This window comes from Lemur catta, chromosome 4 (assembly GCF_020740605.2).
Source record: "Lemur catta isolate mLemCat1 chromosome 4, mLemCat1.pri, whole genome shotgun sequence".
NCBI lineage: Eukaryota > Metazoa > Chordata > Mammalia > Primates > Lemuridae > Lemur > Lemur catta.
In genome coordinates, this window is record NC_059131.1 from 32,160,020 (window position 1) to 32,184,538 (window position 24,519).

At 35.5% G+C, this 24,519-nt stretch overlaps 1 protein-coding gene across 1 annotated transcript in view; it reads right to left on the bottom strand.

Annotated features, from left to right (window-relative positions):
- The window catches only part of THADA (THADA armadillo repeat containing), a 298,298-nt gene that overhangs the window by 226,563 nt on the left and 47,216 nt on the right, over positions 1–24,519 (bottom strand). Inside the window, exons 23-26 of the mRNA XM_045549490.1 lie at positions 23,480–23,589; positions 4,761–4,893; positions 3,084–3,197; positions 2,430–2,552 (exon numbers count right to left, since the gene is read on the bottom strand). Coding sequence (XP_045405446.1) covers positions 2,430–2,552; positions 3,084–3,197; positions 4,761–4,893; positions 23,480–23,589 — 480 coding nt within the window. The remainder of the gene's footprint in view (positions 1–2,429; positions 2,553–3,083; positions 3,198–4,760; positions 4,894–23,479; positions 23,590–24,519) is intronic.

Sequence of the window (24,519 nt, forward strand, 5' to 3'; positions counted from 1 at the left end):
CACATTCCTATCTCTACTGACCATATACAGATATTGCTCTGCTTCCTGTAAATGCAAAAGGTAAACATTGTGTTTTCAAGAGTAGTTATGCAATGCTCCTAGAGAGAATTCCAGAAATGCATATCTCTTATAGGAAGATATACAATTTTCCAGGCAAGAGTTGGCAACTTTGAGGATTCTTCTTCACACTGGGAGTCTGTGACTTTGGCTGCACTGCTATATACTGACTCTCAATTAGACATTATTACACAGGTATGAAATGGTTTGTGCAGCTCACTAATTGGAAAGCCTGTCTTTCTAATAAATACCCCATTTTGCAGGTAATGTATTAAGATCTAGCATCTTTTCTCCTCTTTCTTTGCCAGGATTTTTTTGTTTTAAAGCCACATTTCAAGCATCTACAAACCATAAGTTATTCTCCTTATTCTAGGAGACACAATGATATAGGAAAACAAAACCATAGTGTTTCTCCCAGGAATCATGAAGAAATACATTAAAGTTCACTTTTTTTGTTTCTTTTTTTGAGATAGAGTCTTGCTTTGTTGCCTGGGCTAGAGTGAGTGCCGTGGCGTCAGCCTAGCTCACAGCAACCTCAAACTCCTGGGCTTCAGCGATCCTACTGCCTCAGCCTCCCAAGTAGCTGGGACTACAGGCATGCGCCACCATGCCCGGCTAATTTTTTCTATATATATACTTTAGTTGGCTAGATAATTTCTTTTTACTTTTAGTAGAGATGGGGTCTCGCTCTTGCTCAGGCTGGTCTTGAACTCCTGACCTCGAGCGATCCACCTGCCTCGGCCTCCCAGAGTGCTAGGATTACAGGCGTGAGCCACCGCGCCCGGCCTAAAGTTCACTTTCTTAAATCCAACAAGAGGAGAGGGGGATGAGTAAATTCACACCTAATGGGTACAATGCACACTATCTGGGTGATGGATACACTAATAACTTTGACTCAAACTATATAAAAGTAATTCATGTAACCAAAATGTTTGTAGCCCCGTAATATTCTGAAATTTAAAAAAAAATTATAATAGCAAACAAAAAAAAAACAATCAAAAAGTATCTGGACATTGACCATATTGTAAAAGAAAATGTGAGAAAAAGAAAAGTGTGTTTAACCTCCTCCATTTTAATATTTTGTGTTTGTCTTTGCAACTGTTGACAGAGTATATTTGTAGCACTCATTCAACACACTGATACCTAGAAACTACAGCATCCAAAAGGTAGACATATTAAGCTACTAAGAGTTGTTCTGCTTCCAGATCAATATCACTAATCCGGGAAATACAAATCAAAACCAGAATGAGATAAAACTTCACACCCATTGATGATGACTATTATCAAAGAAATAGACAATAATACACATTAGTAAAGATGTAAAGAAATTGGAACTCATGTGCATTGCTGATAGGAGTGTAAAATGATGGTACTGCTGTGTGGAAAACAGTTTCTTGGTTCCTCAAAAAGTTAAAGAACTACCATATGATATATCCAGAAGACTTGAAAGCAGAGATTGAGACAACTTGTACAACAATAATCACTGCAGCATTTATTCACAATAGCCAAAAAGTGGAAACAACCTAAATGTCCATCAATAGATGAATGGATAAGGAAAGTGTGGTATATACATACAATGGAGTATTATTTGGCCTTATAAAAAGGAATGAAATTCTGATACATGCTACAACATGGATGAACCCTGAAGACATTATACTAAATGACATAAGCCAACAACAAAATGACAAATACTGTATGATTCTACTTATATGAGGTATTAGACCAGGCAAATTCATGAAGACAAAGTAGAATGGAGTTTACCAGGGGCCTAGGGGAGGGGACAGAGAGTTAGTGTTTAATGAGTACAGAACTTCTATTTGGGATGATGAAAAAGTTCTGAAAATGCATAATAGTTATGAATGTTGTGAAGGTACTTAATGCTACTGAACTGTGTACACTAAAAAATGGTTATACTGGTAAATTAAAAAGGAAGATACTGACTGTTTAAACAAAAATAGTAACACTGTAGTGTGGTTTTATAACATACATAAAAGTAAAAGTAAAATGTGTAACAGTAACAGCACAAAGATTGGGAGGAGAGAATGAGAAATACACTGTTTTTATGTTCTTATACTTTAAGTAACATGGTATAATATCACTTGAGGATAGACTGTGATAAATTAAAGATATATAAAAACTCTAAATCAATCACTAAAATAAGAAAACAAAGAGTTATGGCTAGTAAGCCAACAAACGAGATAAAGTGGAACCATCAAGAGTCAAAATGAAGTGTGAACCAAGGATTTATCCTTTAGAGAAACTCCCTGATAAAATACAGCATATATTTTTTATCATCCAGTGAAAGGTTAGTTTATTAAAACGTACTGAGAAGCATAAATAAGTTAGTGAAAATAAATAGAAAAGGCACTTACTGCCCAGACCGGTGATGTAAAACCCAGAATTGCAGCTTTAGCGCCATCAGCAACATAAGGAATAATATTTTCTCCCAGACGTGTATCCCTGAACAAAGCTCTAAGGATATTTAAAGCATGAACCTAGAAGAAAAAGTTCAAAATTAGTTGTAAGTATTTGTTGAGACTTTATTTTTGGCTAGGTTTGAGGTTACTTTAAAAAATAAATATTCCACATGTGCTTGAAAAGAATGTGTTGTCTCTATTTGTAAGGTGCAGGATTCTACACATGTCCATTCAATCAAACTTTTTTACTGCATTGTTCAAATCTTACTAACTTTTTACAAATTGGCTTATCGATTATTGAGTATTTTATTAAATCTGCTATGTCATTTGTGGATTGTCCAGGTCTTCTTGGAATTCAGTAATTTTTTGTTTTGAGGGTACACTGCTGGATACGTACATTTTTAATCAATATATATCAACTAAAACAATGGTTTATTTCGTGGACAGGAAAGACCAAAAAGAAAAAAGGAAAACCTATTAAAACAAGCTTCAAATGTCCAATCTTCAAGAGTTCTTTTCTCTAGCAGATATATATATATTTTTTAAATACAGCAAAGATTTAAAAAGACTGCCTTCCTTTTAAAAGGGTTTGAGTATTTCCATTAATACCTGGGGGACTGTGCTCTGTGAGTCATCTGTAGGCCCAGCCAAAGAGATTAACTCTTTCATAGTTATTTTCAACAAATCCATTTTGCCTTTCTTTGGTTCAGATGCCAACAGTGCCTACGGAAAAACAAGGCAAAAATTAACAGGGCTCTTATTTTACATATGCTGATTTTTCTGCTTTCCTGAATTAATCTCAAAATGCAAAATCTGCTTTATAAAAACATGTGGTTATCAAGGCAAGTTAATTAAGCCATGTGGCCCTGGGCAAGTAGTTTAACCCTGCCATCCCTCAGATTCTTCATCTGTAAAATTAAGTGAAGGTGAAATCATGTCATCCTTAAAGTCACTTCCAGTTTGCTTGTTAATTGTTTAATTCTAAGAGGCTGAGGGATACAACAAAGTCAGTCGGTTCTAGTAACAAATTTATCCAACAAGAAAATTCTCTTTACTTAAAAACAAAAACGAAAAACCTCTAGATTAAATTTCCTGTAAGGATTTTGAGGCTCCCTGGAGATTGAGCAGTTAATTAATTCTTCACAGAAGAGTCTATACATGGAGGACTAACCGAATCCTAGCATTTGAAACTCCATGGCACAAAAAGAAATACTACAAACTCCAAAGGGGCCCTATATTTGAATTTTCCAGGAGCTGTTTATTTACTTTGCATCTAACACTTTACCAATATCCAATAAACATAAAAATAGGATATCAAACCACTTCAGGGCAATAAAAAGTAACAAAATACTAATATATACTACAACAAGAACGAACCCTGAAAACATTATGTTAAGTGAAAGAAGCCAGGCAAAAGATCTTGTACAAAATGTCCCAAATGGGCAAATCTATATAGAGACAGAAGGTAGATTAGCGGTTGCCTAGGGCACTAAAATAAAATATTTTCCCATCAATAGCAATATTTGGGTGTGCTGATATGGACCCATCTTTAAGGTATAATGTTAAGTGAAATCAGGGGCAAACAATGTATATAGTATATGTTCATCCGTGTTCAAAAGGAAAACATACTCATACATTCACGTCCTCTTATGCAGAGAGGCTGAGGAGTCAGTTGGCTTGGGCTCAAATCTTAGCTTGGCTCTTACTATTGTATCTCTGTGGCCTTTGGCAAGTCACTTAACTTCTCTAAACCCCAGTTTCTTCACCTAGAATATATGGATGATAATAGTACCTATTTTATAGGGCTTGGGGAAGGATTTAATGACGTAATACATGTGAAATAATCACTAATAAATGTTAGCTATTATGATTATGATTATTTTATGAAAGATTTAAAAGAAACTGTTAATATTGGTTGCCTACAGAGAGTATTTGGAGTCTTGAAATGAAAAGAAGACTATTTTTTTGTAATTAAAAAAAAAGGGCAACATATGCACTTCCTGGAAGTGAGCAATGAATGTGCAAAGTGATGCCTGCCTAGTTAATACACAAGCGGAAATTATACCAACCTGTTTATATTACAAGATTGGCCTCTTAATGGGTTCGTTCCAAGAACAAATCTGTCATAGGAACACACTGTCCCCACATCAAAACAAAGCCACAAATGCTATGGTACTGAAAATACAGACATGTCCATTATGCTATATGCTCACTCACATGTCACAAGGGTTAGAATACACTATTATCAAAAGACAAATAAACAACTATAGTCCTACAGGTAAGTACCTGTATGTAGAAAGGAATTCCAGCACTGCGCCTTGTAGCACAGAGTTTAGATGAAGGATCACTGCATTTAATTTCCTCTAAAACATTCCATAACCACTGTTCCGGCAGTTTTTGAAGACTCAAATTGGGGCACCTAAAAGGCATATATAAGCAAACATTTGGAATTATCAGGTATCAAATGGTAAAAGTACAGGTGGGAGAAGGTGAGGGGTAAAATGAACACTATTCTGGTGATGGGCACACTACAAGCCCTGACTTAAGCATTATACAAGGTATCCATGTAACAAAAACATTTGTACCCCCTTAATATTTTGAAATATATACATACATATAAAATAAAATTTTTAAGAAGGTAAAAGTATAAACTATTGATGTGCATTAACACTGTTGGAAAATAATAAATATCATTACATTGGGAAAGGGGTGGAACTAGAAAATGTTTTATTTATACTTTTCACCTACTTTCCTCTTTATTACAGGTCTTAGGATCTGAAGCTATTAAAGATTCCATTTCTTACAACAGATTCCATTTCTTTGTGTAAAGTATGTGTCTTATCTGCAAAATATTAATATGTTTTAATATGCAGGCTTGCAACCACACTCAAAATGTTCTGAAGGGCTGAGCATTGTGGCTCATGCTTGTAATTCTAGTACTTTGGGAGGCCAAGGTGAGAATCCCTTGAGGCCAGGAGTTCGAGACCAAATCGAGCAACACAGAAAGACCCCTGTCTCTCCAAAAAACAGAAAAATTAGCCAAGCATGGTGGCATGTGCCTGTTGAGGCAGGAGGACCACTTGAGCCCTGGAGTTTGAGGCTGCAGTGAGCTATGATATCACTGTACTCTAGCCCAGGCAATAAAGCAAAGCTTTGTCTCAAAAAAAAAAAAAAAGTTCTGAAGAAGGATGATCCAGTTCTCACAGATTAAACTGTAAGACTCAAGATTTCTAACAAAGAGAATATAACTTTGTAGTTTACTATAATTTATGTTCTATATTTCTAAGGATCATATATATTCAAAGAGCACACATTTTAAACCATATTTTAGAAATAAGTTTTGTCTCTCTCAAAATGTGGTCTACTACAAATAAAACTTTCAACCAGATCCTGTGGAGAATTAAGAAAGCAAGTTATCTGGGAAGAAGCCTAAATATTTTGAGGTTATTTGAACACTCCATCAGTGAGCTTCTGCTCTATTACATTATACATTATCTTAGAGTGCTTAAGAACATTTAATTTTTTTTTAATTTTTAAACCCTATTAGATTGTATAACATTATCCCAAGAAACAGAAAATTCAGTGGTAGATAGACACAATTATCTTAGGAGGAAAGTACCTGGATTTAACTGAAATTAATATATAAAAATAAGAAATAAAAATCCAAAGGAAAAATACTTTTTTAAATCGAGGAAGACATTCTGCAGAAAGATAACTGATTTTCAATTTGTAATGAGAATAAGATCACTTAGAAACACATTTGGGATTTTTTTTTTTCCTTCATTCTAGTTTGGCATAAAACTGACAACTTTAGTTTCTAAGTAAACATTCCAAATAGCAACTCAAATTCAGCTGTATAATTCACATATATATATATAAAATCAATACTACTTTAAAGTAGGCATTTTTAAAAGTTTGACATGAACCTAAAAAATATTATTTCAGCCATAAATACTACAATCCCTTCTCCCTACTCCTAGCAGGCTCTATGACTTTAAAAGTTTCCTTTTAACATGGCTTAAAATCGATCATATCAGCCCTACTTCTACTACCCTCCTGCCCTCAGCCACCAAAACCGGTTATCAAAAGTCTCAATCACTAGATTAAATGAGATTCAAAGACCTAACAACAAAATGCAATGTGTCAACCCCACATAGATCCTAATCTGAACAAACCAAATGTAAAAAAGATATTGTCAAATAATATAAGAAATTTATGCATGTACTAAACATTAGATGAAAACAAGAAATTATTTATAGGATGTGCCCATGGCATTGTGGACAAGGAAGAAAATGTCCATATTTTTAGAGATGCATACTGAAGTACAGAGGAATAAAAAAATCACAAATTGGGGATGTGCTTTACAATACTTCAGCAAATGAAAAGGGGTAGATGAAGCAATTGTGGCAAAACTTTGATCATTACTGAATCTAGATGATGGCTAAAGGCGGTTCAATATACTGGTGTCTCTACTTTAAAATATATGTGCATATACATACATATATACACATTTATAGGTTTAAAACTTTTAATAAAAAAATTTCCCATACTTTTATATTTTTAAGGATTAAAGTTACTTCCCAATCATTAGTGATTTCGTATCTTTTTAAAATTAAGATAAATGCTTTGTGTTTCATGAAATAATTTCTCTAGTTTACTACTAACATTGCCAGCTTAGAATAATCCTCACAGTTGCCCAATCAAAAACTGAAATACAACTTCCTCAGAGCAATTACTTAAGTGTTAATGATACAGTTATAGATTACCACCTTCTTTTGTTCCTTCTTCACTGTCAAAAAAAAAGTATATTTGGGTTAATTTAGTGTACAATGGGTGAGTAGGGAAAAAAAAAGAATTAAAGCAAAAGTAATTTTTTATGATATAACCACCCAAGAAAAAGCTGGAATTATAGAGGTGAAGAAAGTAAAAATTACTTGATCTAACATTATCTCTGGATTTCATTTATACTTGTATTTTCTTCTCTATCATAGAACCACAGGTAATTTAGAACTGGCTTATAGATAATGCTGCAGTCTAGGGTCAAGCCTCCTGTAGGGATTCACTATGCAGGAAAAACTAAAGGGAAAAAGGAATTGCACGAGATGAACAACACTTTCCTATTTCCTTAATTTCCTATTAAGTGCACTGAAATACAAGGACACTAAATACCAGTTCAATAATGCTCCACAACACTGTCAGTGAGCCTTTCTCCTGGGCCTCCCTGACACACACAGAGGTTCTAGCAAAACAGACCAATCCAAAAAGTCAGACATCTGGGATCGGAGTAAGCTATCTCACCATGCATCACCCTTCCCTTGCATGAACTTACAATGGCTCTTGACTATTGACCAAATCTTGATCTATCTAACCCCTCTTCTATCTTGATCAAACCTTCTAGCTTGAAAGGTTGTCTATAATCTGGACCCTACCCTCCTAATTAAATCTAAACTTAACTTTTCCAAATTCCTACCCAAACCGTCTGTTCTAATAAGGCTGTTCTCTTTGCTGGTTCCCATATTAACATGCAAAACACACAAACAACAACAACAAAAAACACACCTCCCCAAACACCCCATATTCCCAACTAAGCATTTGCTCATGAGTCTCCACATATATCCCTATTGATCCAAACTGATGAAACTCCCTCCAAATACTGCATCTCACAAGGACCTTTCCTTTCTCTAAGCTTCTAATTTACTTGAAGCAACTACTAGTATAAGGTGTACAGGGGATCAGTTCTGTGTCATGGAAGGAGTGGAATTTGAGCTGGACTTTGAAGGCAGAATGGTAGAAGGCCCATATATGTGGAATTGAGGAAGTAGGAGATGAGATGAATGGAGAAAGAGCTAAGTCAAGGCCCCAGAGGCAATTCTCTGATTTAGATTCTTGGCTAGTATAACTGTAAACAGTTAACCAGGCCTATTTATTCCCTTGAGTATTGCATACTAAAGACCAAATGCTCCTTGTCAACTTGGGGAATTTGAAAACAAAGGCCAGAAGAATGTTCTACAAGGTCAAGGCTTGCCAAGTGCCCTCAACAGAGCCCTCTCTGCCCATTGCCAAGGACCCAGGAACCCTAGGAGCTCTGGGAAATGCTCCAGGCACCAGCTCCTTCCATTTAGTCCAAACCTTCTTGTTCTGCTCTGGAATTCCCCAGGATCAAACCAGCTTTTCTTCAGAATCCTTTAACTGTCCGGTTTCCAATCTGGATGTTGCCATTGGATCCTATTCCTCTGATTCCCTTGTTTCTTAGCTCTGCACCTCTCCCGGGCCAGTCCTGCCCCCAGAGCCATACAAGAGAATTTAGTCCAATAACAGAACTCTCACCCTTTTTACTAAAATGAAACATGCTATATCTTAAACAAAACCTAGTTTACACATTTAAATCATCATACTGGAAATATATTTGCCTAGCACAAAAGAAAGAAAAACAAATATCTACTGAATGCCTATTATATGTCAGGTATGACATCAGGCTTGGCATCAGGCTTTTCACATTTTACTTCATTCTTACAACAAATTGTGAGAAGGTATTATTTTGCCCAACTGGTAGATAAGAGAGAGTATATCACAATGGTTAGGAACGCAGACTATGGAGTCAAGTTAGCTGGGTTAGAATCCTTTCTCTGCCGCCTAATGGCTGTATGATTCAAGGCAAACTACTAAACTCCATTTCCCACTTTACTATAAAATGAAGGTTGTGGAGAAGATTAGTTAATTCTTCTAATATGTTTAATAAGTTCTTGATAGTTAATAATAATAGATTAATAGATAATAATTATTGTTATGAGAAAAGCAAGTTTTAAAGAGTTAATGGAATTTCTGATAGAGATGAAACAGCTGGGTTTCCATTTTGACAGGACATCCCCCCAACACATAACACACATTCATAATACCCAAAATATACAAATAGAAACCCCAAAACCATTTGAGTTCAAAAATAAAATAATCATCTGTGTAAAACTGATTAGAAATGCAAAGCAGCGAGTGTGTTGATACCAGAGACCCGCTGGGTTACAGATTCAGAAGCAGCAGTGGTGGCCAAGAAGTCTGTTCCTATGGGGTAAGACAGGGAATTTCACTTACCTCCTCCCTCATGGAAAGAGACTGAAAAAGGGCTATTGCCAAGAGCTGCACTAGTAGGAAAAGCCAGAGGCATAGGGAGCCTCTGAACCAGGCTGACTTCTAACTCTGTGACTATATCTGTGTGTGATATCCCCATATCACCGTGGAGTGGCAAACCCAAAATACCACTATCTAATCTAGTTCCTCTGATAGAGGGGAATGAATCAAGAAGAGGAGAAGAGAAGAGAAGAGGAGAGGAGAGGAGGGAGAGAGAAGAAAAGAAAAAAGAAAAGAAAAGAAAAGAAAAGAAAAGAAAAGAAAAGAAAAGAAAAGAAAAGAAAAGAAAAGAAAAGAAAAAAAGGAAGGAAGGGAGGGAGGGAAAAGAAAAGAAAGAAAAGAGAGAAAGGGAGAGAGAGAAAGAAAGAAAGAAAAAAGAAAAAGGCTCCCAATCATAGACAGCAACCCAAAATTCAAGATACAGATATAAATTTTATATTAAGAAAGATAATCTAAAAAATCAGTAACAGAACATAAATTCACTCCATATGATACTAATTTTATGGAGCAGTCTGACAAAAACCTTAAACTATGTTTATCTACTCAAGAGATAAATGAAGGAATAATTTCTATTTAAGAAAAGCAAGAAATTATAAAAAATAGGCCATACTGAAGTAAGAACAATATCTAATAAAGATATTAGAAATACTGGAAATAAAAATATACTTTCAAAATTTAAAAAAACAACAGATAAGATGAATTCTAGGGAATCAGTAACTTACATGACAGTTTTCTGGAAAATTTACCCAAAATAGTATACAGAATAACAAAAATATAAAATATATACCGTGTGTATATATGTGTATATATGGGATAGTTTGAAAGAATCAAACATAAATCTAACAGGAGTTACAGAAAACAGGAATAGAATGACTATTAGAAAAAAATGCTCAAAGAAATGGTATTTATAAATTTTGCACTATTGAAGAAAATCAAAGGGCTCAGATTCAATATACATTCCAAGAACCTATTCCAAGTAAAAAAATCCATACCTAGACATAGCATAGTGAAATTGTCACCAAAAAACAAAAAAAAACCCCAAAAAACCACAAGAGATTTAAGCAAAAAATAGGTTATCTACAAAGGAACATCAATTATACCAAAGACAAGTTTCTCACTGGCAATAATAAAAGCATTGAAGGAAAATAACTGTCAACCAGAATCCTATAATCTGTTAAACTACATTCAAAAGTGGAGGTAAGAGGAAGATAATTTGAAATATATGAAGAGTAAAACTTCCTCCCAAAGACTCTCACTAAAAGAAATTCTAAACGATGTATTTCGGCACAGTTAAGTAAACCCAGAGTAGTCTCAATGGGGTGCCTACTAGACATCTCAAACTTAACATGACCCAAAGTAAACTCCTGATCTTCCTCCAAAAACCTACTTTACCCACAGCCTTCCCCATCCTAATAAATGAGTAACAAATCTATCTCTTCAGAGGCTCAGGCCAAAAACTATGTAGTCATTCTTAGTGTTAAATACCAAATCTAATCTGTCAACACATTTTGTTTGCCCTACCTTCAAATTACATCCAGATTCAGATCACTTTTCACTCTCTACCACTTTCCAAGCCATCACCATCTCCTTCCTGAAGTATAGTATAGTATACTGTAACCTCCTAACTGGTCTTTCTGCTTTCACTATTATAATCTATTTGAACACAGCAGAGTAATCCTTTTAAAAGGCCAGATCATATTACTCTTCTGTTCACAAACCCTCCAATGGCTCCCTATATTATTCAGAGTAAAAGTCAAAGTCCTTACACAGTATCTTAGACTGTCAAGTCCCCATTACCTCTCTGATCTCATCTTCTACAACTCTTTCCCTTGCTCACATCACTCCAGTCATAAATGGTTTACCCAAAGTTCTTTAAATATCCTAAATCCATGCCTCTCAGGACTTTTGCACCTGACATTCTCTCTGCCTTGAATGTTCTTCTCCAGGTATTTACATTGTAGCTATACAACTGTTGTTACACATTCAAATATTTCACACTAATTTTTTAAAACTGGGTAAAATAAGGGGTTAGGGAAGAGAAAGTTAAATAATTTTGGCCACGGTTACATAGCAAATACATGGCAAAGAGAGAATTAAAATGCAGATTGACACCAAAACCCTTGCTTAATCAAAAGGCATTATTTCAAGGTGCCTGCCCTAAATGCTCAGTTACACATTTGGCTTAATCTGGTTCATGATAAAGATACTATCAACTCTCTATTATTTGCTTCCATGGATTTCATTCTTTTATTTTAAAAGAGGATTATTAAACACCTACTAGTTGTTTTGTATTATGCTATGCCCTAAAAACAGAACAGCAAAGTAAAAATTCCGAAAAGCACATAATTCAGAAAGCATTTTCAAGTGGCTTTGGAATGTATTATCAGAGTATATTGTTTTTAAGAAATTATTTTCCTAATCATGTTTCATTCAGGTTACCTTTCAGATTGATTTTAATCTCTGAACAGCAACTATTAAGGTGGAGGTTAAAGTATTTCTAAACAAACTGAGTAACATGGATGGAAAGCTAGCCGAAAAATTAAAATATCCTTTAGAAAATCCACTCAGTGGATAAAACCATTTGTGACTGACTCTTGAAGTGAACCGTATTTCATTCATTTTGTAGGTACTCCAACTCCCTTGGGGAACTGGGTAAGTCTACTACTGTTACTATTTTCTTACATTAACTGAATGATTCATGGTATCCTAAAGAAATTATTTCACCTGCAAACACAAAACTAATTTCACATTTAAATATGAAGTGCATTTAAAGCCAATATATGAAATAAAATTCCCAGAAAAGTACCAAGACTCAACTTCCAGGAAACTAATAATGTGTAACCTCAACTGAGTAAGTGCAAGCCTCTGCCAATATCTTTATTTACCATATAATAATTTATTTACCAAGCTGTTATCACTAAGGGCTTTTAGTACAAAAGGGAAGAAAATCTTTTCTCTCGCCCAAAATAGAGACTTTCATTTTGTTAAATTTAAGAATGACTCCAAAAGAAAATTCATTCAAAAAGTAATTGTGTTGAGAAAAATATCAATAAAAACAAAACTATATATTTGCTAATTTTTAATAAACTTTTCCCTTACCATGGTTCTTTATTTCCCTTTCCTTATTTTTCATTTGCCGACCATTTAAATAATTCTAAATAATGCCAAGATAAAAATGAGTTTGTTTTGGGGACCTGAATTTGTCCCTAACCTTGATACAAAGTAAATGATATGTGTTTACTCAAGATCTTTAGTCATCACCATCATCATCTGAATGAAAACAATAATAAATAATAATTTCAACAATAACAAACTCTTAGATTGTCTACTCAGAATAATGTGTTTTTAGATTCCTAAAACGCTACACAACACATATCAGAGTAAATGATACACAGGCAACCAAAGCGGGGCGGGGGGCAGGGGGTGATGATTAGTACGGGTCTAAAACACAAATACAAAGACATAAGAGCAGTATTCTTCCATACAGATGAAACTGAAAAACATTTACCCATCTACATACTTTTAAAAGTAAAACTTTTCAGCAAAGTAGATGGTAAGATAATCTGATAATATTAGAATGACCTCTAAACTTCTACTATATTAATGTTGTTACGAGGAATTCCATTTTTCTCAAACACTCACCAAAGTCCAAAGATTTACAAAGCAAAGCTTTTAGCTGTCTATTACATAAAAAGAATAATATAGTCTACTGACTTTGAACTGGGGGAGGGTTGAAGCAGCATATCCTTTAGATTTAGAAGACGAAAATTTATCTACATCATAAAAAAGAGGCATTTGCTTTCAAAAGCTACATGCTTTAAATATTCCACGAACTAATGTAAAATCATCTACTGATGACATTGAACAAACTGATCTAAGGTTCCAAGTACAGGTAGGAAAAATGTCAGGAGGATAAAGGTAGCTTAGAGAGGAATAGTATACTTTCTGGGAACAGAAACTTTACCTTCATTTATTTTATATATTCATGAGAATACATAAATTCTCAATTTCTCATCCAATGCCCTCCTCACTTCCATGCAACTCCATCATACACACGAGTACTTTATTTGTTCATAACCTTAAAGCTGCTTACTAGGGTCCATATGTGTTAACGTTGATACAATTCCCAAGATATCTTTTATTTTTATAACCATGTCGTTGGAGACTCTCAGAAAACAAAAAGATTTCAAGCAGGCACAAAATCCAAACTTCTTATCTTGGCTCACAAAGCCCTACATATTAGGACAATCTCATCTTACATCAACTTCACCTTACATCATTCTGTTCTTTAATACGCCAAGGACTTTTGCACTAGCTGTTCTCATTGCCTGAAAAACTCTTCTCCAGAAAGCTGCTGCTTCTTATCATTCAGGCCTTGACTGAAATATTACTTAAGGAGGAAAGAGAGACTTTTCCTTACCACTGAATTTCATCCCATCAAAACACATTTTGCTATCAGATAATTTCTTATTATTTTCTCTGTTTTTCTTTTTAGTTTCTTATCATTTTCTATATTTCGTTTAAAATAAAAGCTCCAGCCAGGAGTGGTGGCTCATGCCTATAATCCCAGCACTCTGGGAGGCCAATGAGGGAGGACCACTTGAGGCCAGGAATTAGAGACCAGCCTGGGTGACACAGCAAGACCCCATCTCTACAAAAATAATAATAATAAAAAATTAGAACAGGCATAGCAGTGTACATCTTTAGTCCCAGCAACTCAGGAGACTGAGGCAGGAGGATCACTTGAGCCCAGGAGTTTGAGGTTACAATAAGCTATGATCTCACCACTGCACTCCAGCCTAGGTGACAGAGTGTCTCAAAAGAAAAAAGATAAAAATAACATGAAATAAAATAAAACAAAACTCCAGTATCAAGGACATACTCTCTCCTGTCCATTTCTCTATTCCCAGCACCTAGAACAGGGCCTGGCACCTAATAGGGAGTTAAATAAATATTTGTTGAATAAATGAATAACATATAATTTACCAACCCCATTGAGTGTGCCATTCTAATAAACCAGGTTGACAAAGAAAGAGGGTATAATAATTAGAAAAAAAAGTATAAATAAAAGTGTTTTCCAATGACAGGAGGTATCACCGCCAGAACCAGCAGGTCATTCAGCTGCTTGGTCTCCTGAAACAGGTATAAACAGATTCAGTACATCTCCAAGGTCATAGCATTCATACAAAGATATTTTCTACTGAAATCCCCATGTAGCCTATCAAAATTAACTGTATTAACCTAAATGCTGCCTAAGAGATAATTTTTTTCCCAAGATTCAAGAACAAAAACAAATATAGGCTTCTAAACCCAGTATAGTTCAGATTCATGTAAAGTGTTATTTAACTAAGGTTTGTATACTTGTGAACATGGGCAGAATTAATAAAACTATTAATATGTTTTATATGACCAATGTTTCTGGGGAGGGGGAGATTGGCTTTTTTGTTTGTTTTTTGAGACAGGGTCTCACTCTGCTACCCAGAGTGCAGTGGCATCATCACAGCTCGCTGTCGCCTCAAACTCCTGGCTTCAAGAGATCCTCCTGAGTACCTGGAACTACAGGCACACACTACCACTCCTGGCTACGTTTTTGTTTGTTTGGTTGGTTGGCTTTTTTTTTTTTGTAGAGACAGGGTCTCATTATGTTACTCAGGCTGGTCTCAAACTCCTGACCTCAAGCAATCCTCCTGCCTTGGCCTCCCAAAGTGTTAGAATTACAGGTGTGAGCTTCTGCACTCTTCCTTATTTTCTTTTCTTTCTTTCTTTCTTTTTTTTTTTTTTTTTTGAGACAAGGTCTCACTCTGTTGCCTAGGCTAGAGTTCACTGGCTACGGTTGCCTAGGCTAGAGGTCAGTGGCACAATCATAGCTCACTGTAACCTCAAACTCAAGTCATCCTCCTGCCTCAGCCTCCCGAGAAGCTGGGACTATAGGCGCACGCATCACCACATCCAGCTAAGTAAGTTTTAACAATAGATATACATTTAATCCAAAGTTATAATCTTTACCCTTCTCTCTTAAGGCTCGTTAGGCTTCAACTATTTCCTGTTTGGCGGACTTTCAAATATATACCTCCAGTCACAGTGACCAACGGTCCCTATTTGCCTGGGATGAGGAATTTCCCAGAATGCTGGACTTCCACTGCTGAAAAACCGAAGGTGTCCTGGGTCGCTCTATCTCCAACACTGAACCCTCTCCCAATCTCCTGACTTGTATTTCCAACTGTCTGCTATTCTGCTACCTAAGTAGCCTCCCATCACCACCTCAAACTCAACATGTCTAAAGCATTACTCTCCTTGCCACCAGGCCTTTTTTCTTGCCTGTTTTTTTTTGTTATTGGCATTCATTATTCTTCCCCTCACCCAGGACAGATAGCTCAGTAAGTGAACCTTGTCTTGGTCTTTAATTTCTGCCTTATAAATTATTTAATTTACTTATCTACTCCCAAATATTAAAATGCTAGGCTGGAAATTCCTCTAAGAACAGGGCTGTGTTTTACCAGTATTTTTATGCTTTATAGTGCCTATCATATTTCCTTATTATAAAGCAATGATTAATAAATTTTTATTGAACTGCTAATCTCTGAAACATCATAAAGTCCCAGAAAAACATCTGGATTCTAGAGCTGGCTCTGTCACCAACTAGTCATGTGGCCATGGACAAATCACTTGATTTCTCAGTGCCTAAGAATGAAAATGAAATTGTTAAAAAATGCTTTGAAAATTCAATGAGACATTATTTCCTGGGTTACTGTTACAAACAGAGAAGGCAATGACCCTAAAATATATAAATATCAAAAGCTCCTGATGAGAATGTCCCCAAAACACCTCATTGTGGCCCCACATAAGCTTTAGTCCCTTGTGCCTGACTTAGTTCCACAGAGTAAAATATGTCTTATTTAGACCCTAGTAATTGTCTCCAGGTTCACAATAACTCTGACCTACCACATCATACTCAAGGGTCAAAGAGAGCTCATCTAACACAGCATGTGGCACACAGTAGATGTTCAAGGAATCTTCTGTTGAATGATTAAATAAGGACCAATGTTGGTGCTAGCTGCTGGACATTAGCTGTGCTTTCAGGTAGGCACAAAATTGAAAAACCAGCTGTAGAAAAGAGGGGCTGGGACTGAAAGGCTTTTCAATGGTGAGGTCACTGTGCCTATAAAAAACACAATACCCTAATCTACAGTTCTGACTATTCAATGAACCTTCTGTCTACTCCCCAGCAAAGAAAGAGTACTTTATAAGGAAGCAATTTCAAAACTTCAGAGTAGCTGGTGTTTATGACAATAACAGGTATTTATGATAATGAAGAAATTGAAAGGTAAAAATGGAACCATGCAAGGCTCCCAAGAACAATGCACCAAATCTTAGTTTCTCATCCAGGAGTCACCAAGGAAAAGGGAAAGCTTCCTAAGTGAAGCAGTCCTTGGTTCTTTGTGCGAACTCTATGCAGTCACCAACCACAGCCACAGGGAACTCCAACATCCTGCTTCTGTTAGTGAATGCCTCTCCACTAAAAGAGAAGACACCCCCTTTGTCTGAAGGCTCTTTTCTTTTATTTGACTATCATGTCAAATTTATACAAAATACAGTGTCCTTAGCTTCTGAGTACATCACAAAATTGCAAATTTCTTACAAGGGGTTCAAAGTTCATCATAAACAACCCACTAACACTAAACGTTGTTAATCTACAAAATACTTCTATAAGATCAGTTTACCAGTTCTAAAAGAAGCTCACTAAAAATGTATCCAAGTTCCCCCAATCTTTCATTCTGGAAATCCCCAGACTTTCTCAATTAGAAACTAGAAAACAGCACTGTATTATACAATGAGTAGAAATTTTAAAAACAAAAAAAAAATTTTTTTAATTAAAAATAAATAAAAGCTGACAGGAAAGAGTTAGGGAGTTCTGTTGTTGTTTTCCTATACTAAATGCTATATGGCCTGAGCCCCTACTAAAAGTAACAGAAATGAACAGGCCAGGCTATAGCTGGTGTTCAGACCCTTCTGTTGTCTTGAACAGATCACTGAAGCAAATTATTGTTCTATAAACAGATTAGTCCAACTTCTATCCACAGAGCTATCTCACTCATAGCAGATAAATATTCTTAGATAAGCATAAAACCTGCAGACTAAAATCAAATTACTTACGCTGTATACCCAACTAATTGGTCATTAGACTATTTTGTACCAATAAATCAGCTTCCCTGACTACAAAGTGGCTCTCCAATTGGCTTCATCCATCCACCCATGTACAGTAACACAGAGCTAGTTTTTCTTGAGTTCCAATTAGTCATATTACTATTGTTAATTGAAAAATGTTACCTTCATTTCCTCAAACTCTTTAAAAATGGTTATTTTCCCTAACATAGAGATTTTTCTGATCTCCAATTATTTCATAAGCTAAATTCTCCACTCCATTCATTCTTTGGTCAAGTATTATGTTTATTATTTCAAGGTTCATGTTTATTATTTCAATTAAACTAAACACTAACAGATGTGTGCAGGAAGACTGTGTGCCTGTGTGTGCACATTTTAAAAAGGGAACATAACCCTGAAGCATGGAGAAACTTTAAGCCTGAAAAATGATTTGCCCAAATGAGATCCAGTGAGAAAGCCACATATCAACAGAAGGCATCTTAACCTCCCTCACCACCATCAAATACCATGGAGGCTTACTGCAGGCTAAAACATCAGGGGGCTATTTTGAAGCCTCAGGGCAGACACAGGCAATAATAACAATGACCAAATCTAAATTGAATTACCAATCAGAGGGCCACGGGGAGAAGGGCAAGATGGGGGGATTAAAAAAAGAGGCTGGGAGGATGTACCAGACCGTTGGTTCACTTAATATTTAATACAACCATTCTCTGAGATCAAGGAGAAAAAATTAATACTAAAAAACTCTAAAACTTTACTAAAAAAGCTGGGATAGAGGTTACTGAGAACAAGTTTCCTCTGCTATCATGTCTAAATGACAAAGCATTGTGAGGACTTTAAAAATGAGTGTTCAAATTTCCAGAAGGAAGGTAATATCTGACTCACCTATAGGAGTAGGCTTAAAAATAAAAATAAAAACTCGGAGATCACTAACAAGTAATAAAACAAAACCACAAAGACTTCGAATTTAAATATCAAGAGACATTCTAATTCTAGTTGCCCCCATCCTTTTAATCCACTATAGAAATGGGAAATTAAAATGATTTTTTCTCTCTATAAAGAATTAATATGGCTCCCCAGGATAACTCTTCACTTAGTTATTCTTTATTTAATTATTAACAACTCAAATAAAATTCATAGAACACTCAGTGAGAAGTGTCTTAGACACATTTGTCAAATGAAATGTAAATAGAAGTTTAGACAAGATTACTTATTCTTTCATTCAGAATTGAATGACATTTCCCCAAATCTCATATATTTACATTCTACATTTATTTTTGCTCAATTACATATTCTTTAGAGACCTGGTCTTTCATTCTCCAGAAAGGTAGAGAAAATTATTTTTTTACTATTTACTGAAATTGTTTTATGAGACAACTGAATCACTTCAATTGTTCATAAAAAATTTTCTGTTGCATTTGAATTGTAGTAGCTATAATTAACTGATGAAAGTTTAAATACATATTTAAATTACTTCTATGTACCATAATTGTTAACATCCATGAGTCAGCACTAATATTTTATGACAAAAACTGCTAAATGTCACCAGTTCATTTTTTCAGACCAATAATGTGAAAATGATTATAATTATTGCAATAAATATTTATAGATTAAGCTATATTTCAATAAGCAGAGCAATTCAAGTATATGAAAAGACAACATGAAGTACTCATAAATCTCCCTTCTGGATTTAGAATTATAATCAATAATTTTGTCCCCCCCTTATAGTTATACTTTATGGTTGGACAAATGAAAGTTAGATTCCCCAACTTAACACTTTAGTTTAGGATTCTGTTAATTTTCATTGAAAGAACAACTTCAAATACTAAAGTCATAGAGAATAAATGAGCAAATATGGATTTCATCAGAAACTTGAATTTAGAGTTACGACTTTAATGCACTTAATTACTCCAATCAAAAGCTTAGGTAGGTAATTATGCGCAGGTAGGTACTTATGTTTTTTAAAGAGTAAGAATATTTCATCAAATTCTAAATAGAAAGCATTATATAAGGAAATCAGAAAGATTACAGAAAATTAACTCAACATACTGTTTGTGCATGTGTGTATTTGCAAGTGTTGCTTTCAAAAGATTCCCAGAAGAAACAATAGTGTCTCCCATCCCTACTTACTCTTAGATGATTGTTTAATAGTGAAGTCAGTTTATATTTGAAGACATTTTGAATAATCCTATTAAAAACCAATTCAAACAATGTGGCTAATGTTTAACTCTTCGGTTATTTATCCATTAATCTCTCTAAGTGCTTCCTTCCTTAACACAGCTGTAGTTCAAGAGGTGGCCAGCAGTTGGCCTCCATTTCTGTGGATTTTCATGAATGCCCAGATTTCTTTGCAAACTTTTTAAATGTTGTGTGCCTAAACAACTTTTTTATAACTTAAGAGCTCGTAAAAAGCTTTCAAAAGTAGTCCAAAAGAAACAAATTTTCTTTTAAAAATAAAAACCAAACAAAAGGAAGCCACACACACTGTAAAGATGTTCTCTGCAAAACATTCTGTTCAGCAGATTTGAAATGTCTCCAAAGGGATCAAGAGCCACTAGGTTTGTTATCAACAGTTGAGAACTCATAATAGGTTGGTTAAAAGCCAATACTGACAGCCATGAGGAAATCTTTAGAGTAGACTAGGAGTGGCTAAGATACCAGGCACTAGGCCTTCCCTAGTCTCCCCATTCCATTTATTTGGAATGCCTTCAACTGTACCATATGACCGATTGTTCAAAAGTCCCAGTCCTTAGTCCTCTGTTCTTTTCTCCTTTTATTCTCCCCTCTAAACGCTGCAATCCTACTATGATGTTTACAGCGACAACTCACAAATCTACATCTGTTTCAGTTACATCATCCAAACTAATCCCCTATCTCCAACAGCTAACTGAAATATTTCCAACCAGGATATGCCATCATTATCTCATGCACACATACAAAACAAACTTATTCATCTTTATCAAACCAATTCTCTCTTTCAGTTTTCTTGGCTTTGTTAACATCAATCCCATTTTTCTGGTGACCAGGACTCAAAACCATAGGAGCAACTGTGAGCTCCCTAATGACCTCTATTACCCACTTCAGTTGGTTCATGTGGCAGATTGCATTTTTCACAGATGGCCACCACATTATCTCTCATCCACATATACAATTACAGTATGATCTTGCCACTTTGCTATCAAAAGGTAGATTGAATTGGGCTGGTCTAAAGACTCACCTATAACCAAAGGAATATGACTGAAGCAATGTCATGGACCTTCCACGGCTAAGTCAGAAAAGACCATACAGCTTCTTCTTGGTTCCCTTGGGATATTCCCTCTGGGGGAAGCCTGCTGCCATATAAGAATTTCATCTACCTCAAGACTGTTATGCTAAGTGAAAGGCCACATGTAGTCCCAAAATAGACCCAGTCATGTAGCTATCCCCACTAAGGTGCCATAAATGTGAGTGAAGCTGTCTTGGATCCCTTGTGACCAGTGCATCTGCCAGTTGAATGTCACCAATTGAACTCAATAAATACCCGGAAAACATTGTCCAGCTGAGCCCTGCCCTAATTCTTAACACACAAAATCATGAAATGTAATAAAATGTGCTCATGGCTTTCCTTCTAGGCATTCAATAAATCATGTGTGGAGCTGTTAGTATTAATACATGGGGCCAAATGTTAACTAAAACACCACATCTTTGTCTCCATTCCCAGAGCCATCATTAAAGAAGAAGCCCTCATCATCTCAGATCTACACTGTTACAACTGATTCCAGGTTCTCCTCACCATAATCTGTCATTACAATCTATCTAACCTAAAACTTCCAACCAAAAAACTACTTATACCCCCACCAACCCCACAATCAACATCCATCTTATAATGTTTTACATTTGTAGGAAATTCTACATGCAAAAGGGTCTTCGTAAATATCTGTTCTATTTGATCCATATAGCAAAAGCAAGAGATCTGCCAATACAGCAAATATTCTTATCCTCACTTTAGAAATGAAGATATCAAAGGCTAGGAGGTTAATTTTTGTATAATCTCAGAGTGAATAAGTGGAATGGATATACACAGACCTAAGAGCTTGAGTCACAGATCACTGCTATTCCTCTATTCTGTGATGCCTCCTATGATCCATTTTGATCAAAAATGTTTGCTGTCTCTCTCCATCCTGAATACAGCAATCTACCTTCAAGGTACTCCATAATTTGGCCTCAATCTATCCACTTCTCTGGTATGTCTTACTAACCCCACCACCAGCACCACTGCTACAGGAAAGCTGGCTTATTTATTCACCTAACAATAAGCCATGTTGATTCTAGCCTCTGAACACTTACTATGTTTTCTCCTCCTCACCCACTCCATGAAGCCCTACCAGCCTACTCCTTTTGTTTTCACTCTTTGATGTCCCTATAGAATTTACAAATTTCACCCAAAATTTGACAGTTTTATCTTGTTCCAATGTGTTCATCTTACGTTCCAGTGTGGTATTCAGTCAACACACACCCAGACAGTGATGCTGGGTGCTTACAGCCAGTGTCTGTTCTGGCCAGTCAGTGCTCATGACATATCTTTTGTTAAATATTATGAATTTCATCTCTGCTTATTTCCCAAACTAAACCATAAACTCTGTAATAACAGGAATCTTGTCTTATAAAAAAGTATTGTATCTTCCAAACCATGCACAGTACTAAGCACACATCTAATATTCAATATATTTGTTAACTGACTTGAAGGGAGTGGAGTATATGCTACCTTGTGAGAAAAAAATATTCATAAGTCATGTCTACACTAGAAACAAAGAGTTGAAAAGATAAAATATTTTCAAGGTCAGCAGTTTAATGTCAGGGACATTTTTTTTAAAGTATCATTTAAAGACATTTTGTGCAGCCCATAACTGCCAAAATGTTTTATAAGTGTTTTTACCAGGAGTGTGAAAAAAAAAAGTTTCAAAAATATTCAAGGAGTAGATGTCTTGAAAGCCCAAAATAAAATGTTTGCTGAGGCTACAAGGCTGGCAGAACTCTGCTTCATTTCAAAAAGTTTCCAGGCAATGGAAATGTTTTCCTGGAAAATACTACCTTTTATTTAGAGAACACTTGACATGAACACTTAGTCATTAAGTAATTTAAGGTTTCCTCACAAGCTCTTTGGAGGAAATCTATTATATGAATGAATGAGATTATCAGTAACTATAATGTCAAAAAAAATACATTTGGTGAAATATATGAAATCTATCTTTTTCCAAGTAAGAGGAAAAAAATCTTATACTTCTTGGTCTACTTATTATTCTTTTAAATTTTTCTATAAGATAAAATTACAAAGAAAAGAGAAAATCCTGAAGTGTTTCTTCCTGAAGTGTAACACGTACAACTCAAAAAAACTGCAGGGCTTCTTATTTTATTTGCAATGCCAAGTAATTTTCAAACAAACATAATGTTCATTTCATCCAATGAAAAGAAATAGTAATTTCAAAGTTATTTTTAGCAAAATCTTTTGAGTTTTCTTCAAATCACCTTTCAAGGAGAGAGCAATTCAGTTTGGACATTTCACTCAATCATCTGCAGTAAATCATACAATGAAACCTAAGAAAACAATTTCTTCCAAGACTTTTGTAGCCAACCAAGTCTGATCCTTTTAAACATCAATAGACACAACTAAATTCTACTCCAAGCACATGGTTTGTACATTTAGTCTTTTCAAAATGTATACAAAAGGATATTTGTTTTACCTGTTTAGTATTTCAGTGAGTTTCACAAAACCAGTATAAGCCAGTTCAAATGCTCCTCTGTGCCTGGACTGTAAAAGGTGTTGTTTAAAGTAATCTCCTATTTCTTTTACCTTAAAAAAAAAAATAAAAAACAAATGTTGAATTTATGCTTACATTTACGGATATATTTATATCAGTAATATCATATGGAACCCAGGTCCATCCAGTTAGCACTACCATGTAATAGGTAATGTTTTAAGCATTTTTATAACATCTCATTTAATCCTCACAATAATTCCATGAAATAAATACATCATTAACCCTACTTCACAATGGGGAAACTGAGGCCCAGAAAGACTAAGAAACTTATCCAAGGTCACACAGCAAGAAAGCAGTATGCTCCCGTATGACCCAGGCAGTCTGGCTCCAGAGTCAACCATTGGTACCTACTGCATTAGAACTGCCTCCCTCTGCTAGCTTCACAAACCTCAATGTGTCATTTGTTAGCTCAATCATTAAACCCCAACAGCAAACTACACAAAGTGACAATATTTACACACATAGGTCTAGGTGAAATAATTACCTTTTTTTTTTTTTTTGAGACAGAGTCTCACTTTGTTGCCCCGGCTAGAGTGAGTGCCGTGATGTCAGCCTAGCTCACAGCAACCTCAAACTCTTGGGCTCAAGCGATCCTACTGCCTCAGCCTCCCGAGTAGCTGGGACTACAGGCATGCGCCACCACGCCCAGCTAATTTTTTTCTATATATATTTTTAGTTGGCCAGATAATTTCTTTCTATTTTTAGTAGAGACGGGGTCTCGCTCAGGCTGGTCTCGAACTCCTGACCTCGAGCGATCCACCTGCCTCGGCCTCCCAGAGGGCTAGGATTACAGGCGTGAGCCACCGTGCCCGGCCCCGTTTTTTCCCTCTTTCTAAATTTTTTTTTATTGTGGTGAAACACATGTAACAAAATTTACCATTTTAACCCTTTTTTCCCTCTTTCTAAATTTTTTTTTATTGTGGTGAAACACATGTAACAAAATTTACCATTTTAACCCTTTT